This window comes from Dendrobates tinctorius, unplaced genomic scaffold, assembly GCF_039654945.1.
Source record: "Dendrobates tinctorius isolate UK_male_01 unplaced genomic scaffold, ASM3965494v1 ptg000158l, whole genome shotgun sequence".
NCBI lineage: Eukaryota > Metazoa > Chordata > Amphibia > Anura > Dendrobatidae > Dendrobates > Dendrobates tinctorius.
Window position 1 is genome coordinate 32,978,036 of NW_027361825.1, and position 19,633 is coordinate 32,997,668.

A 19,633-nucleotide genomic window follows, 5' to 3' on the forward strand; every position below is an offset into this window, starting at 1 on the left:
AAATCGTCACATATCGCACTCATCTAACCTGTAGTTGTATTATGCTCTCCTAGATAATTTTCTACCCAGATATTATACTACATTACATTATATAAACTTTGTTATATTACTACGTGCAAAGTGATAAAACATACCCTACTGTAGTATATTACACTGCACTATTTATTATTTTACATGACTTATTTTGTTGTATTATTTGCTCTGTACTTTATTTTCTCATACAATTTTATGGTATATTAAATTCTATTTTTTCTTACACTATATAATATTATGCTACACTATATTTTAGGATTATATTACACATACATAGTATACTAAACTACACGATATTATATTATACCATTTTATTCTATATTATTAAATTATTATATCCAATATTATGATATGTATGCATGTATATCTGTACTTTATTTTACTATATTACTATATATTATTCCACTCTACTTTATATTACAGTATATCATTCTATCCAATACTTTGATATACTGTATATACAATATATGTATATATATCTGTACTATACTTTACTATATTATGATACATTATTCTAGTATAATTTATATTACAGTATATCATTCTATCCAATATTTTGATATACTGTATATACAATATTTATATAAATATATATTTGTACTATATTTTACTATATAACTTTACATTGCTCTACTATGCTTTATATTACAGTATATCATTCTATCCAATACTATGAATGATAATATAATAATCTTTATTTTTATATAGCGCTAACATATTGCGCAGCGCTTTACAATTTGCACACATTATCATCACTGTCCCCAATGGGGCTCACAATCTAAATTCTCTATCAGTATGTCTTTGGAATGTGGGAGGAAACCGGAGAACCGGAGGAAACCCACGCAAAAAGGGGAAGAGAACTCCTTGCAGATGTTGTCCTTGTATGATATACTGTTTATACAGTATATAGATCTGTACTATATTTTACTTTATTACTGTATATTATTTTACTATGTGTTACTTTATATTACAGTATATTATTCTATCCAATATTATATTATTCTGTATTCTATTTTGTCCCACTATATTATATTTACTAAGCGAGATTGTACTGTATTTAGTATATCTTAGGCTGGTTTCACATTTGCGTTTTTTTGCGCTGTAAAAAAACGCATACGTGCGCATGCGTTTTTTCCCCTATATTTAACATGGGTGCGCATACCTGCGCGCTGGTAAGCGCACGTATGCGATTTTCATGCGCTGCGTTTTTTTGGGGTGTGCGTTTGTATTTTCCAGACGCAGCATGTTGCATTTTTTGGCCCTGCAAAAAAGCGCATGCGCACGTATGCGCACGTTTTGTGCTAAAAATGGCCATTATAGCCTATGGATGCGCATACGTGCGCACTGGCATGCTCATGTATGCGTTTTTTTGCACATGCGTTTTTTTTGTTAACCATGGAATTTAGGGGTTTGGGTTAGAGTTAGGGTTAGTTAAGGGGGTTTAGGGTTAGGGTTAGGGTCAGGGTCAGGGTTAGGGTTGGGGTTAGGGTCAGGGTTAGGGTTAAGTATGGTTTGGTTAAGGGTTAGGGTCAGGGTTAGGGTTAAGTATGGTTTGGTTAAGGGTTAGGGTCAGGGTTAGGGTTAGGGTTAGGGTTAGGGTTAAGGTTAGTTAGGGTTTGGGTTAGGGTTAAGTATGGTTTGGTTAAGGGTTAGGGTCAGGGTTAGGGTTAGGGTCAGGGTTAGGGTTAAGTATGGTTTGGTTAAGGGTTAGGGTCAGGGTTAGGGTAAGGGTCAGGGTTAGGGTTAGGGTTAGGGTTAGGGTTAAGGTTAGTTAGGGTTTGGGTTAGGGTTAAGTATGGTTTGGTTAAGGGTTAGGGTCAGGGTTAGGGTTAAGTATGGTTTGGTTAAGGGTTAGGGTCAGGGTTAGGGTTAGGGTCAGGGTTAGGGTTAGGGTCAGGGTTAGGGTTAAGTATGGTTTGGTTAAGGGTTAGGGTCAGGGTTAGGGTTAGGGTTAGGGTCAGGGTTAGGGTTAGGGTTAGGGTTAGGGTCAGGGTTAGGGTTAGGGTTAGGGTTAGGGTTAGGGTCAGGGTTAGGGTTAGGGTTAGGGTTAGTTAGGGTTTAGGGTTTGGGTTAGGGTTAAGTATGGTTTGGTTAAGGGTTAGGGTCAGGGTTAGGGTTAGGGTCAGGGTTAGGGTTAAGTATGGTTTGGTTAAGGGTTAGGGTCAGGGTTAGGGTTAAGTATGGTTTGGTTAAGGGTTAGGGTCAGGGTTAGGGTTAGGGTCAGGGTTAGGGTTAGGGTCAGGGTTAGGGTTAAGTATGGTTTGGTTAAGGGTTAGGGTCAGGGTTAGGGTTAGGGTTAGGGTTAGGGTCAGGGTTAGGGTTAGGGTTAGGGTTAGGGTCAGGGTTAGGATTAGGGTTAGGGTTAGGGTTAGTTAGGGTTTAGGGTTTGGGTTAGGGTTAAGTATGGTTTGGTTAAGGATTAGGGTCAGGGTTAGGGTTAGTGTCAGGGTTAGGGTTAAGTATGGTTTGGTTAAGGGTTAGGGTCAGGGTTAGGGTTAGGGTCAGGGTTAGGGTTAGTAAAGTCATGGTTTTGGTTAGTGTGAGGGGCCACCTAATGTTGGAAAAAAACGCAAACGCGGTAAAAACGCACTAAAAACGCATACAAATGCATAAAAACGCTGCGTTTTTTTCATGCATGCTCATAAAAATGCTTGAAAAAAACGCAGCAGTTGTATGCTTTTGTATGCGTTTTTTCAATGCGTTTTTTTGCGGGAAAAACGCGCTGCAAAAAAAAGCAAGTGTGAAACTAGCCTTAGGCTTTGTACATACGTTGCGTTTTTGCAGCATTTTTTTTTACTTCTTTTTTATGCAAATTTTAAGTAAGCTGCTTTTTACAGTACCACCAAAGTATACGACATTTCAGAAATCTCTTGCACACGCAGCGGTTTTATTTTCCTGACTGATTTGGAAAACTGCTGCGCTTTTGCAAACTGCAGCATGTCACTTCTTTTAGTGTTTTTTTCAGCGTACTTGCAGCATTTTTTTCATCCACAGGAAACAAAGGGTAAGGGCAAAAATTCAGGAAAAAATGCAGGTATCAGTTTTTTTGGGCCACTTCATTCTATTAACATGCAACAAAAGACAACAAAAACAGAGCAAAAAAAATAAAAAGCAGCAAAACTTTTTGTAAGCAGCTTATTTAATGCCAAGAGAGCAGGTTTGGCCTGTGGAAATAAACGCAGCAAAAATGCAATGTGTGAACATAGACTTACTATGCTTTATTGTATTGTACTGCATAATATACTGCTCAAAAATTGAGTCAAACTATGGGGCTTTAGGGTGTGAATTCCCCCATAGAGATAAACAGCACTATACAGCATTAGCTACCCTGCCTACAACAAACATGAACCTCATAAATAATGGCATAAAACAGCAGAGTAAAGGCCCCGTCACACATAGCGATCTCGCTAGGGACATCGCTGCTGAGTCACAATTTTTGAGTGAGATCGTTGTGTGTGACAGCGATCAGCGACCTGCCCCCCTGCCGGTATCGCTGATCGCTGCAGGAAAGGCCAGGACTTTTTTTTTGGTCACTGGTCTCCTGCTGGCCACCACGCATCACTGCGTGTGACAGGCGGGAGACCAGTGATCTGCTGGTAACTAATGTACACATCGGGTATCCAAGGGGCGTGCGTCCCTTAAATACCCGATGTGTACATTAGTTACCAGCGCGCTGATGCAGGGAGCTGGTAACTAACGTACACATCGGGTATCTAGGGACGCATGCCCCTTAGATACCTGATGTGTTACCAGCTTCCTGCATCAGCGTGCTGGTTACTAACGTGCACAGCGACACAGGGCGCTCGGTGTCGCTGTGCTGATCGCTGGTGAAGCTGTCTGTTTGACAGCTCACCAGCGATCACATAGCGATTCACCAGCGATCCTGACACATTGATATCGCTGTCAGGATCGCTGGTGAGTCACTATGTGTGACTCCAGCCTAAGCGTAAGACTCACCGGAGTACCAAGCATGTGGGAAATGTCTACAGTGGCTGTAGAGGAGGAGGATGTATGCAGTTACCAGCTCCCACTCAGAGGCGGCAATGACGCCAGGCGGCCGTTCACGGGGTTCAGATCTCCTGCTGGTGAGTTGCGCGCGAAGCAGGAGGGGAGCGGGGCAGCTAGAAGAGCTGGGTAGAGCCAGGGGAAGCTCCGGCCGGCAGCATCCCTGGATACCCGCTAGGAAACAGTGGCCGACAGGTACCTGAGCGTGTGACATCACAGCTAGTACGAGGCAGCGCAAAGACCAAGAACAGACCAACGCGTTTCAAAGGCACAATCAGCCTTCTTCGTCTGACACTCTACAGCCCCATAGTTTGACTCCATTACCTTTGTCAGTGTCCAAAACACTGGTTAAGTGACTCTCAGTTTGTTTGTACCTGTTGTTACTCTGCAGGAGTTTTAACACTTTTTGTGTTGCCTTGTCTACTACTGCTCACTATTAGCATATACCCCTGGGGGGTTTTCATCACCCTTCTTTCAGGCTAACGCAGCCACTGTTTTCAGTATTTTGTGATGTCCTTGAGCGTGTTTTTCATATTTACATTTATGATAGGAAACATGACGTTAATATAGCTCAGCTGGGACCTTCAGGGGTGACAATATAGTAGAATTTGCGAATCTCTTAATTTTTTAAGACTGAGGCATATCCTATGGTTTTGTGAAGACCAGCCCTGTTGTGAGTCACCGGATGGGAGGTATGTGGACTTAACTTGGGTTAATAAAAGCAAACACAAATTATAATCTTAGTCTGTCCTGGGAGATGCAATTTACTGTGGTCCTATCATTGGCCCCAAAAGCTTACCTAAATAAAAGCCAGAGCCAACCCTGTGACATTAGATTTAGAAAAATTTCTTCTGTTTATCCTTTTTATTTTATGTAATTGATTATACTGTATTGCTTTGTCCATTTTGTAACATCTTTGTGTATTTTTACAAACACTGCCTACTTTTTGAAGATTAGATATACTGTACATAATTTCATAGATTAGTTCCTCTTGCTTTGCAAACCACACTTCGGAAGCAATATTCTATCTCCCATGGGCGTGTAGAGCAGTGAATATTCATTCCTTTAAGTAAGCGGGTTCACGTGATCGCCCGACCACACAGCAGCTGCTGGCACCAGAACAAGATGCTTAGAGGGATCGCAGGGAAGGTAAGTAGGAAGGTTTATTATTATTTTAATGCTTTTCTGATGGGGGCCATACATACAAGGATAGGGATCAGGGTGCCATGCATACCAGGTTAGGGATGAGGAACCATGCATAACAGGATAGGGATGAGGAAACAAGCATACCAGGATAGGGATGAGGAACCATGCATACCTGGATAGGGATGAAGAACCAAGCATACCAGGATAGGGATGAGATGGCAATGCATACAAGGATGCAAATGAAGAGGCCATGAATACAAAAATGAGGATGAGATGACCATGCATACAAGGATGGGGATGACGGGGCCATCCATATAAGGATGGAGATGAGATGGCCATGCATACAAGGATAGGGATGAGGAACAATGCATACCAGGATAGGGATGAAGAACCATGCATGCAAGGATAGGGATGAGATGGCCATGCATACAAGGAAGGGAATGAAGAGGCCATGCATACAAGGATGGAGATGAGATGGCCATGCATACAATGATGGGGATGACGGGGCCATCCATACAAGGATGGAGATGAGATGGCCATGCATACAAGGATAGGGATGAGTAACCATGCATACCAGGATAGGGATGAGGAACCATGCATACCAGAATAGGGATGAGGAACCATTGCATACCAAGATAGGGATGAGATGACCATGCATACAAGGAAGGGGATGAAGAGGCCATGCATACAAAAATGGGGATGAGATGGCAATGCATACCAGGATGGGGATGAGTAGCCATGCATACAAGGATGGGGATGAAGGGACAATGAATACCCGGCTTATACATGAGTCAATAAGTTTTCCCAGTTTTTCGTGGCAAAATTAGGTGCTTCAGCTTATACTTAGGTCAGTTTATATTCAAGTATATACGGTAAATATATTTGGTAATGCAGTGTTCATAATAATTTAGTGTATCAAAATATAAAATTAACTAACTGATAAGGTAAGCGCCAAAAAGAGAAAAAAAATCAAAATGCCAAAATCTTGATCACCACACCTCTTTAAAAACATGCATTAAAAACTAATCAAAATTTTGTATGCACCCTAAATTTGTATCAATAAAACCATCAGCTCGCGAAGCAAAGAAAACAATCTATCACACTGCTCAGTAAATGAAAAAGAAATAGAAATTTTCAGGTTGTTTAAAAATGGCAACTGGCAACATAATCCATATATATACTACCTCTTGAAGCTCATAAATAGAATGCCAACAGTGTGCAAAGAACCTAGAATAGAAGACATATTTTCAGTTGTTTCACACTTTTTTGTTCATTATATAATTCCACATGTGTTAATTCATAGTTTTGATGCCTTCAGGGTGAATATACAATTTTCATAGTCATGAAAATAAAGAAAACTCTTTGAATGAGAAGGTGTGTCCAAACTTTTGATCTGTACTGTACATATATATATATATATATCTATATATATATTTTTTTTTTCTTTCCTTTTTTACAAAGTTCCTATTTTTTTTTCACCATGTAAATTAAATTAAAAAAATATGTAAAATTTCATATTGCCATAATTGTAATAACCTAAACAATCATGCTGTCAGGTCATTTTATCATACAAACAAAACCCCCCAAAATAATGACAGAAATGTTTTTCATCCCATTTTCATTTTTTTGTCCTTTTTTCACCACATTATGCGATAAAATGAATGGATTAAATCAAAACTGCAACTTGTCACACTAAAAAACAAGCCCTCATACGGCCATGTTATAGCTCTTGGTTGAAAAGGGGGAAAAAAACAAAAGTGTAAAAAACGAATATTAACTGCGGAGGAAAGGGGTCAATGGATTTTATGTCTCAGAATAAAGGATTCTGCTAGCAGTACAAAATAAATTATTTTATTGATGGTATTTTAAGTTTTTTTATGTTCTTTTATAGAGTTGCTCTCTGTAAAATAGAAAATGTTTATCCAAGTCAGAAACCTTATATAACCCATGTTACTTGAGGACAAGTTCAGCTGCTTTTTCTGTGTGGGAGATATTGGCAAATATCCACAAGCTGGCAACATATGACAATCATCTGTATTGCTGCCTCAAAGAGATTGTCTCTGTAGCTTTATCATAGATGAGCTATCCTTAGGATAGGTCATCAATGTATGATCGGTGGGGGGGTGACACCCTGCTTCCCCGCTGAACATCTGTTCCCGGTGATGACGGCAACTGGAGCTGCTTAGTTACATAGTTGAACATCGATTCACACCATCTGTACTTGACACCAATTTTGATACGTTCAATAACTTGGCTGTATTAGGCTGTGTGCCCATGTTGCGTTTTTTAAGTGTTTCCGCCACGTTTTTGCCACAGTGGAAATGCTTAAAAAATGCTAACAAAACGCATTCCCATGCATTCCAAAGGGATTCCGCAGTTGCTGTGCCAATACTGTGGATTTTTTCCGCTGCGGAATCGCATAGCTGTAAAATCCGCAGCAGGTCCATTAATTTTGCGGAATCGTAGTGATTCTGGCACCATAGGATTGCATTGAAATGCTCACTTTACGCATGTCGCTATGCCCGCCATGCGTGAAGTGAGCGCTTCATGTGCAGATGGTACCCAGGGTCTGGAGGAGAGAAGACTCTCCTCCATGCCCTGGGTACCATATTCCTGTAAAAAATAGAATTAAAATAAAAAATAGGGATATACTCACCTTCTGTCAGCCCCCGGAGTCCTCCCGGCCCTCAGTGGTGCTACCAGCAACTTCCGTTCCCAAGGATGCATTGTGCAAATGACCTCTGTTGACGTTGTGGTCGCGTGACCGCTACGTCATCAGAAGTCATTCACGCAATGAATCCCTGGGAACAGAAGTTGCTGGTAGCACCACTGAGGGCCGGGAGGACTCAGGGGGTCGACAAAAGGTGAATATATCCCTATTTTTTATTTTTTTAATTATTTTTAACATTCTGTCTTGTACTACTGATGCTGCATAGGCAGCATCAATAGTAAAAGGTTGGTCACACTTGTCAAGCGCTATGCTTGACAAGTGTGACCAACCTGTCAATCACTTTTCCAAGCGATACTACAAATCGCTTGGAAAAGCGCTAGCATTCTGCAAGCTAAAAAAATGCTTGCAGAACGCTTGTGTTTTGCGGGAAAATGCATGCAAATTCCACATGCATTTTACCTGTGGCGGGGAATTGCGGAAATGCTGCCGACAGTCCGCAGCATTTCTGCAACGTGGGCACATAGCCTTAGGGTATGTTCACACTGGGCATTTTTGCTGCATTTTTTTATGCTAATTTTCAGCTGCTTTTTACAGTACCAGCAAAGCCTATGAGATTTCAGAAATCTCATGTACACATATTGCTTTTTTTTGTCATCAGGATTTTGTGCTTTGCTGTTTTTTGGACATAGAGCATATCACTTCTTTCAGCGTTTTTGCAGTGTTTTTGCTGCATTTTTCACCCATTGGCTTGAATGGGTGTTGAAAAAACGCTGCAAAAATGCAGCAAAAACACAGGTATCATTATTTGCAGCATTTTTTCTGCAGAAAAGTCATGGATATTAGCATGGACAAAGAGACACAGAAAATGTACCAAATCCAATATAAATATTACTCCTGCTTAGGGTACCGTTACACGTAGCGATGCTCCAGCGATCCCGACAACGATATGGATCGCTGGTACATCGCTAAGTGGTCGCTAGTGAGCTGCCACACTGGAAGATCTCACCAGCGACATAGCAGGGGTCGGGGGTTGTTACTTACCTGTCACACTAGGCGATCCTGATGTCCTCCGCCCGCCTCCACGCCTCGCTCGTAGGCGCCACAGGAAGCCCAGCAGGAAGCGCCCGACGAGAAACGGTCCAGGACGTTCTCGCGTGATCAGCGATAACCAGCGGGGGAGCCGGTCGTAGGTAAGTATCACACATAGCGATATCGCTAGCAATATCGCTGCTACGTCACAAAATCGGTGACTTTGCAGCGATATTGCTAGCGATATCGCAGTGTGTAACGGGGGCTTTATCCTCCCAATTACACTGCTGCTCCGTGTACCGACCTTTGGATATATCCTGGTGAGGCTACATGCTGGTGTTGCCCCTAATGGTTGCAATATCACTACTCCAACTCAGTTCAGTCTTTAACACAAGCTCACAAAATAGCAGGACAAAAACAGTGGAAGCAAGATGTTGCAACTAAATTGGCAAAGAGTCCTCTCTCGCCGTGTGCCGTGTGAAGAAGACGATGAGCCTTGTAATGGAGGATTCTGGGTGGTCTGTTGCTTCTTTATGTCTTCTTAGATTATGCATTTTAGCTTGTAAAGTAAATAAAGAGAAACTAATATTCTGCCTCTGTCTGTATATAGTGCATCTAGTGTACTGCACATGTAGGGAAGGAGGGGTTGGGGGTTTAGTCTTGCATAAGGGCCCACCAGGGTAGTTCACCTGTTTCCCTATAGTCCAGAGCCTGTCTCAAACATATTGAGAACTGTGTACATCTATATTAATGGGAATCTTTCAAGAGATTTTTGCCTTGTACGAGTAATCTGCATGAAGTAGGGACAAAGATCCTGATTCCAGTGACGTATCACTTACTTTGCTGGATGCAGCAGTTCTTATAAAACCTGTTTTTTCTGCTGCAGATCTAGCAGAGCTCTGAATGCTGATCTGTGCATAACCCAGCCCAAGCCACTGATTTCCAGCTTTCTGTGTACACTGTGTTGACAGAAAACTTCCAATCATGGTTGGGAGTGGGATTACAAAATATTTTAGACTAGAAGACAAGACACCTAATTCTGTAGTGATAATCTCCTGCTAATAAAACACTGAATTTATTGAAACAGACTCAGAACTTCATCCCCTACATCATGGTGCTCTCAGATTACTGACAGATTCCCTTTGGTAAGCATTCTCTTTAGAAAGCACCAACATTTTCCAAACAATCAATTCCAGGATACAGTGACACATAATTACAGTCAGAGGCAATATTAATGCACAAACATAAGGAAAAAAGGTTGAGCTCACAAAGTACAAGAAAATGAGGAGGGGATACAAAAGGAACAATGGCATTTGTTCCGATAGTATTCCAGCTTATTCCAGCAAACATAATTAAAGCAATAAGTACTGTTCATTCCTTCTGCAGCTGAGTCGCTGACTGCTTCTCTTATACACCTCAGATAACAATCACCACCGCGGGGAGACGCCTGCTGCTTCAGGTAAGAAACGTTCCTTACTTTATCTAGAAATCAAAGAACGCATCGCTAAGTAGTCGTAAGATTATAAATCGTCACATATCGCACTCATCTAACCTGTAGTTGTATTATGCTCTCCTAGATAATTTTCTACCCAGATATTATACTACATTACATTATATAAACTTTGTTATATTACTACGTGCAAAGTGATAAAACATACCCTACTGTAGTATATTACACTGCACTATTTATTATTTTACATGACTTATTTTGTTGTATTATTTGCTCTGTACTTTATTTTCTCATACAATTTTATGGTATATTAAATTCTATTTTTTCTTACACTATATAATATTATGCTACACTATATTTTAGGATTATATTACACATACATAGTATACTAAACTACACGATATTATATTATACCATTTTATTCTATATTATTAAATTATTATATCCAATATTATGATATGTATGCATGTATATCTGTACTTTATTTTACTATATTACTATATATTATTCCACTCTACTTTATATTACAGTATATCATTCTATCCAATACTTTGATATACTGTATATACAATATATGTATATATATCTGTACTATACTTTACTATATTATGATACATTATTCTAGTATAATTTATATTACAGTATATCATTCTATCCAATATTTTGATATACTGTATATACAATATTTATATAAATATATATTTGTACTATATTTTACCATATAACTTTACATTGCTCTACTATGCTTTATATTACAGTATATCATTCTATCCAATACTATGAATGATAATATAATAATCTTTATTTTTATATAGCGCTAACATATTCCGCAGCGCTTTACAGTTTGCACACATTATCATCACTGTCCCTGATGGGGCTCACAATCAAATTCCCTATCAGTATGTCTTTGGAATGTGGGAGGAAACCGGAGAACCGGAGGAAACCCACGCAAAACGGGGAAGAGAACTCCTTGCAGATGTTGTCCTTGTATGATATACTGTTTATACAGTATATAGATCTGTACTATATTTTACTTTATTACTGTATATTATTTTACTATGTGTTACTTTATATTACAGTATATTATTCTATCCAATATTATATTATTCTGTATTCTATTTTGTCCCACTATATTATATTTACTAAGTGAGATTGTACTGTATTTAGTATATCTTAGGCTTTGTGCATACGTTGCGTTTTTGCAGCATTTTTTTTACTGCTTTTTAATGCAAATTTTAAGTAAGCTGCTTTTTACAGTACCACCAAAGTCTACGACATTTCAGAAATCTCAAGCACACGCATCGGTTTTATTTTCCTGACTGATTTGGAAAACTGCTGCGCTTTTGCAGACTGCAGCATGTCACTTCTTTTAGTGTTTTTTCAGCGTACTTGCAGCATTTTATCACCCACAGGAAACAATGGGTAAGGGCAAAAATTCAGGAAAAAGGCAGGAAAAAATGCAGGTATCAGTTTTTTTGGGCCACTGCATTTTATTACCATGCACAAAAGACAACAAAAACAGAGCAAAAAAAATAAAAAGCAGCAGAAACTTTTTGTAAGCAGCTTATTTAATGCCAAGAGAGCAGGTTTGGCCTGTGGAAATAAACGCAGCAAAAATGCAATGTGTGAACATAGACTTACTATGCTTTATTGTATTGTACTGCATAATATACTGCTCAAAAAATAAAGGGAACACTAGGCACTCTTACTGAGCAGACACATGGATGTTCGTGACCTTCCTATCATTTCTACCTGTTTATTCCATTGGCACATCAGCAGGAGAAATTGAATCACAATCAGTGCTGATTTCACAGAAGTGTGACTGACTTGGAGATACATTTTGTTGTTTAAGTGTTCCCTTTATTTTTTTGAGCAGTGTATATTGTTCTGAGTTTTACTATAAGGCACTTTAGTATATCACACTTTATTATTCTATCTAATATTATATTGAATACTATATAAAATTTGCTATACAAGACTGCACTGTATTCTACTACAATTACCATATCCCACAATACTTTACTGTATTTAACCACACAATATAATGTACTGCATTTTACTATATTGTACAATATTTTAATATTTAAATTGTTCCCAAAATAATTATATTGATATTGGAAGTGTGTGTTTATTTTCCCTTTTCTGGGCATCATAATCTTTTTAAAGCATGTTGTGTACATAGAAAAAAAACAAAGGAAACCTGTCATCAGAATTTTTCTTCTTAATCTAATAGCAGAGCTTTAGCTGCCTTCTTGACCACATTTCAAAAAAATATTGGACCTAATAAAAACATGTTGTTAAAAATTGGAAGTTTGCGTTAACTTGTTGGACATCATGATTAGTGAATGTGTAAAATATTACTCAATTCTGTATAAAACTGTGACTTTTTATAGGATGGACTGGTCCAGCACCATTGTTCTTCTTATCATCTTCTGCCTGTCTTTTATCATCTTGAGCTACATCAAGATCCTCAAAGAGAAGTCAACACTTCCACCAGGACCTATGCCAATTCCATTCCTGGGAAACCTTCTTCAGATCAACACGAGTGACATAGTCAGCACCCTCATGAAGGTGAGAGCTACTTGTTGGGTGAAGGCCATTTATCAGTACATACATTATCACTATTGATGAGCAAACGTGCTCGGTGATACTCGGTGGTTATCAATCGAGTATAATGGTGCTCGGATATGCTCGTTACTCGAATTCCCATCCCACATCTTTGGTGCCTGTTATACAACCAATAGGCATGCAGGATTGCTTGTGAGTCACTGTAATCCCGTAGCTATCTTGGTTGTGGCATTGCTATGATTGTCTGTCCATTTGAAATCATCAGAGGTTGTAAAAAGGACAGGCGCGGCACACTGATGCCACTGCACAGCTCTGTGACACTTCGTACTGGAGGGAGAGAGTGCTTGTCATGGCCTGTGTGCACAGTATAACAAATCAGAGTCCTGCAGTGCTTATACTGGTGCTGGAGCTGAGACATCATACTAACAGCCCCTCTAAGGACTAACGATCTAGCAAACCTTTCAAGGTTCGGTTACATTTGCCGCACGTTTAGACGTTCGCTGAAAATGTTCACTGAAGAATTAGACTAACATACCCGAACCCCATTAAATTCACTGTGAGGCCAAACTAAACTTATGCACAACACCTTAAGGGGTGACAAAAAGCTTCCCAAACAGCTAAAGTTAGGGGCAGACACCATAAAAAGTGGCATTAATTGACCCAGATTAGAAATTTGCAAATGGTACAGCAGCAGTCAGCCATGAGCGATGCATGAGGTATCAGGGTCTGGCCCAGCATTTGCAGCTTTGAATTGAAGTTTCAATGAGGACTTGGTGGTTAAGAAATCAGTTTAAACCTTCTTAGCTTGAAGCCCTGATACCTCATGCAACACCTCCATTTTTTTCCAGATACACTCATATAGCACAAACATCAGTTTCAAGAAGTACCATTGGTTGAAAAATATAAAGAAATTAATGCAGGTAGTTGACTGACCAATTGACCCACAGTGGAATCTCTGCAAATGGCACAGCAGTAGTCAGCCATGGGCCATGTGTAGAGGTCAGCCAAGGCAGTAGTCGTGGCTGAGGTTGTTGGGCATTGTATACCCTTGGCTTCCTCTACAGGAAAACTGACTGTACCTCTTCTCTGGCATGTTACTGTCGGTACCCTCGGTGCTGTCAGCGTCTCCTTTGCTGTGCTGACTTAAAGCTGGTCCTGGATCCCAAAAAATAGAGACACAGTCCAGGGCAACTCTTAACTGAACAAATTTATTTACTTCAGGACATAGCACATCCACGTAGTACCCAGCATTTTCATCACAGTAAAGACGGCACATTACTTCATCTTTCCCTTGACTGTTCCTTGCTTCACTAAGTGTTTCTGTGAGACGGAGTGTCTCAGACGATCCCCCAGTGTCCTCCCTGTCAAGAGTTACCACGGTGAAGCATTTTCCCTTCTGTTTTGCCCCGGATATCAGAGATCCAGCCCATGAAGCTATCTGCCGCATTGTGGAGTGTCTCAGACGATCCCCCAGTGTCCTCCCTGTCAAGAGTTACCATGGTGAAGCATTCTCCCTTCTGTTTTGCCCCGGATATCAGAGATCCAGCCCATGAAGCTATCTGCCGCATTGTGGAGTGTCTCAGACGATCCCCCAGTGTCCTCCCTGTGAAAAGTTACCACGGTGAAGCATTCTCTCGTCTGTTTCGCCCCGGATATCAGAGATCCAGCCCATGAAGCTATCTGCCGCATTCTGGAGTGACATGCCCATATACTTTTACTGTGACCTTCAATCTTCCTCTCTACTGCTGGTTCTGCTGTACCTTGTTCTTCTCTAAGAACCCTCGTGGATAGCTGTGAATACACTTTAACATTACGAGGTAGTTAGGCTGCTCGGGCATATAGCCCACCCAAGCATACAGGGATCAGGCCCCAGACTAACGACTATAGGAAGATCTTCCTGACTTATTCCCCAGCTAACCCCTCCTACAATACAGGGCTCTGTCCTGGGCCCTGTATTGTTCAACATCTTTATCAACGATTTAGATGAAGGAATTAAGGGTAAACTGATTAAATTTGCTGATGACACAAAGCTAGGAGGGATAGCTAATACTAGAGAAGATAGAGAGAGAATTCAAAAAGATTTAAATAAACTGGAGAAGTGGGCAGCAACTAACAGAATGGTTTTTAACAGGGAGAAATGCAAAGTAATACATCTGGGCAATAAAAATGAAAAAAGCATATACAGAATGGGAGGAATAGGGCTAAGTGACAGCACATGTGAAAAAGACTTGGGTATACTAATAGATCACAGACTGAATATGAGTCAACAGTGTGATGCAGCAGCAAAAAAGGCAAATGCAATTCTAGGATGTATTAACAGAAGCATACAGTCTAGATCACGTGAAGTCATTATTTCCCTCTACTCCTCTTTGGTCAGACCTCATCTGGAATATTGTGTCCAGTTTTGGGCACCACATTTTAAAAAAGACATCAACAAACTGGAGCAAGTTCAGAAAAGAGCGACCAGAATGGTGACCGGTCTGCAAACCCTGTCTTATGAGGAAAGGTTGCAGGATTTGGGAATGTTTAGTTTGCAAAAGAGAAGACTGAGAGGAGACTTAATAGCTGTCTACAAATATCTAAAGGGCTGTCACATTGTAGAAGGATCAACTTTATTCTCATTTGCACAAGGAAAGACTAGAAGCAATGGGATGAAACTGAATGGGAGGAGACACAGATTAGATATTAGAAAAAACTTTTTGACAGTTAGAGTGATCAATGAGTGGAACAAGCTGCCACGAGAAGTGGTGAGTTCTCCTTCAATGGAAGTCTTCAAACTGAGGCTGGACAGACATCTGACTGGGATGATTTAGCGAATCCTGCTTTGAGCAGGGGGTTGGACCAGATGGCCCAGGAGGTCCCTTCCAACTCTACAATTCTATGATTCAATGATTCTATGATTCCTACAATTCAGGCCTCTTTCACACTCCAGTTTTTTACAATCAGTCACAATCCGCCAGGTTTTGAAAAAAACGGATCCTCAATTTTCTTTTGAGGATCCGTTTTTTTCCCCATTGACTTACATTAATGGCGGATTGTGACGGATTGCCATCCGTTGCATCCGTTTTTTTTGAGGATCCGCCAAAAGTTACTGTCCGTCACCATCCTCAAAGATTTTGAAACGGAGCATGTAACGTTTTTTTTTCTGACGGATCCTCCAGAGACTAATTTAACCCGAAATTCTCTCTCTCTCTCTCTCTTCCCCCCCCCCCCTTCCTGGCCAGCGTTTCCTTACAATTTCCTCATTTTCAGGATCCGTGTGAAAACGGATCCAGTGCCATCCGTTCACATCAGTTCTGAACGGATCCGCTTGTCTGCCTTTTTGGCGGATTGGAACTGATGCAAAAAATCTGAAGTGTGAAAGAGGCCTAACTCGACTATGTCTTACAACTATTTCTACTCTGCAGAGAGCTCAGTGCCCCATCTAGTGGCCATAACATAGACTGCACTTTCCCTATCATATACATGGTGCAGAAACATAACAACACATAATATATAAATAATGCAGCAACTTAAATTACACGTTAGTACGCTACAACGGTATAAAATATATAAATATACATACATATACATAATAACAACATGGAGATATAAAACTCACAACCCCTTACACATGCATGAGGTATCAGGGTCTGGGCCAGCATTTACAGCCTTGCATTGAAGTTTCAATGAGGACATGGTGGTTAAGGGAGAGGTGTAAGCTTTCTTAGCTGAGTGCCTGATCCCTAATGAAACACCTCCAAATTTATTTTCCAACCACACTCAGATGGCACAAACATCAGTTTCATATAATGCTATTGGTATTAAAAGTGTAGGGAAGGTAACACAGGTAGTTGATTGAAAGTAAGTGCAGGCCTGCCTATCTGGGAGCCCTACTTAAAAAGGCAACCCACCAGATGAAGACCGAACTTGGAGTCTCCACATTTCAAAAAATAATTGTCACACACCACTAAAGTGGCATCAATTTCCACAGAGTAGAAACAGCAAAATAGGACTCTGACACACATTCCACTACATGCAACCCACCAGATGGAGTCACAACTTCGAGTCTCCACATTTCAAAAATATTATTAACACACACCACTAAAGAGGCTTCAAATTTCAAAGAGTAGAAATAGTATAACAGGCCTCTGACACACCTTCTCCTACAAGCAAACCACCACATCGAGACACAACTTGGAGTCTCCACATTTCAAAAAAATATTGTCGCACACCACTAAAGTGGCATCAAATTCCACAGAGTAAAAATGGTGTAACAGACCTCTGACACACATTCTATTACAGGCAACCCACCAGATAGAGACCCAACTAGAATTCTCAACATTTCAAAAAATTGTTTGTAGCGTCAGCAATAGTGTTGAGCAATACCATCCGATATCATGAAATATCGGATCGGATTGGATCGGACCGATACCCAAAAAGTATCGGGTATCGCCGATTCCGATACCGGAAACCAATGCAAGTCAATGGGACAGAAATATCGGAATTAAAAAAAACCTTTCTTTCCTTGTAGGTTAATTCTACATGAAGAAAAACAACTAATAATAATGTAGAATGTATTGGGGGAGGTGGAGGAGACATTAAAGGCATAGAGGTTTAGCCCAATCAAATGAAATAGCAGGAATAATTTTTTTTTTAAAGACGTTCGGAGTTACAAAGATATTGACTATGTTAACCTTTTTTATATTTTGTCAGATATGTATGTTTCACTACTTCCATGCTCTTCACCTTCTTTTTTACTTCTCCAACACTTTCTCCTTCATCATCCTCAGCAGCAGCAACATCTTTTTCATCAACTTCTTCTTCACCTTATTCATCTTCTTCTTCTTCACCTTCTTCCTATTATTCTTTTTTTTAAATTCTTCATATTCTTCTTATTCAACTATTATTCTTCTTCATATTCTACTACTTCATCGTCTTCCTATTCTTCTTCTTCATCATATTCTTATTTGTGACAAGCATTCCTGTAGTTGTTATCTATAAAAGTTTGAAGATTACACCTTCCATTCTGCCTGTCACAAAAGATTTACAACAGGATTTGTCTGCGTTCAGTTTGGCCTGCAGCAGCAGGCATTTTTCAGAAGCAACCTCGAGGAGGAACAGACTCACCCCCATACACTACTTAGTCTTCTTCTGCTTATAATTTAGATAATATCTTTTGCTCTGATTTCTAGTCTTATGCTTAATGTTCTTCTGCTTTTTGTTCTGCAGCTTCTTGTTCTTCTGCTTCTTGGTCTTCTATCTCTTGTTCTTCTGTATCTTGGTGGTTGTCTTCTTGTTCTTTGTCCTCTTGGTCGTCTTCTTCTTGGTCTTCTTCGGGGTGGTCTTCAGGGTCGTCGCCTTCTTCAGGGTGGTCTTCAGGGTTGTCGTCTTTAGGGTCGTCGTCAGGGAGATCCAGAGTGATTACCAAAAACCATTTCAAAAAGCTTGAACTTGGAAATGTAGCAGAAGGTACAAGAAGGCTGAAGAACTGCCAAGGACCAGCTGACGGTACTGGAACCCGGATGGGTAGCAGAAGGAACAAGAGCCAATGGCACTACCGAGGACCAGCTGACGGTGCTGGAACCCGGAGGGGCAGCAGAAGGAACAAGAGCCAATGGTACTACCGAGGACCAGCTGACGGTGCTGGAACCTGGTTACTAAGCAGGAGGTACCTGTGCTAGAAAGCACTACCAAGGACCAGCAGACGTTGCTGGAACTCGGATACCGAGAAGGAGGCACCTAAGCCAAAGGCACTGCCAAGAACCAGCTGACGGTACTGGGACCCGGAGGGGTAGCAGAAAGTATCCCTGAAAAACAACGTTGCAAGGCCGCGAGCCGGCCACAGTTACCGAAACCCACAGTCCTACAGGGGGTGCTTGTCCTATTGGCACTACGGAACCAGCCTTTTTTTGCCAGATCCCGCAGCTCACATAGGAAGCCCATAAACTGCAGGCACCATAGACTCGGCTAACCCGACCGCAACACGACAGGACAACGTATTGGTGGCAAAGTGACATTGACACTATCCGGAAACAGCAGGCGTGCTGGAACCAGGCTGGGCAGGAGGGAGCACCTGTGCCAAAGACAATGCCGGGAAACAGCTGACGGTGCTGGAACCCAGGGAAAATACTACAAACAGATTGGAGACAGAGGCCTAGTTGGAGCAAGTTTAAAATCTGTAGTTGTGTGAGTGTGGACAGAACTGGAGAAATTGCCGGACACACAGCTGGGGATCAGATGACATTTCTGAACCCCAATAACTCTGGAGCATATGTTGACTGTGCAGACGGCACTTCTGAGCAGCAACTGGCGATGTTGGAGCCCAGGGTCAATCAGGGTGTAGGCTGAGGCCTAATTTCATCAAGTTTAATATCTGTTGTAGACTACTACTGATTTTAAACGTGCTCCAATTAGGCCTCTGGCTCCACTCTCTCTCTAGTATTTACCCTGGCCTCCAACACCACCAGTGACAAAGCAAATGTCATCTGCAACTGTGTCAAGAAAGGATCACGCACTGCAAGTCCTGGGAGCGCCCGTTTTGGGTTTTGGAAGAGGAATGCTCCTAACGGGTGCCGAAGTGGAGGCTACAGGCAACCAAGTCTGCCCCCTCCCTCTCCCTCCTGTTTTGGCCGTTCGGGGAATCTCTTCCTCAGAGCTGCTCCCACCACCTTTCTGTTCCTCGTGCCATGATGGGTCAAGGACCTCATCTTCTACACTCCCCTCTTCAAATGCCTGCTTCTCCTGGGTAG

The 19,633-nt window shown here is 41.0% G+C and overlaps 1 protein-coding gene across 12 annotated transcripts in view; it reads left to right on the top strand.

Annotated features, from left to right (window-relative positions):
• The window catches only part of LOC141052050 (cytochrome P450 2F3-like), a 198,227-nt gene that overhangs the window by 43,864 nt on the left and 134,730 nt on the right, over window positions 1-19,633 (top strand). For 6 of the 12 annotated variants that reach the window (XM_073549235.1, XM_073549236.1, XM_073549237.1 and 3 more), the window contains 2 exons: window positions 10,305-10,343; window positions 12,728-12,905. In XM_073549235.1, the coding sequence (XP_073405336.1) occupies window positions 12,729-12,905 (177 nt within the window). In that variant the 5' untranslated portion in view covers window positions 10,305-10,343; window position 12,728. Of the gene's footprint in view, window positions 1-4,711; window positions 4,731-10,270; window positions 10,344-12,727; window positions 12,906-19,633 lie in introns of those variants that run through there. The other 6 variants (XM_073549229.1, XM_073549238.1, XM_073549228.1 and 3 more) reach the window with 2 other exon arrangements.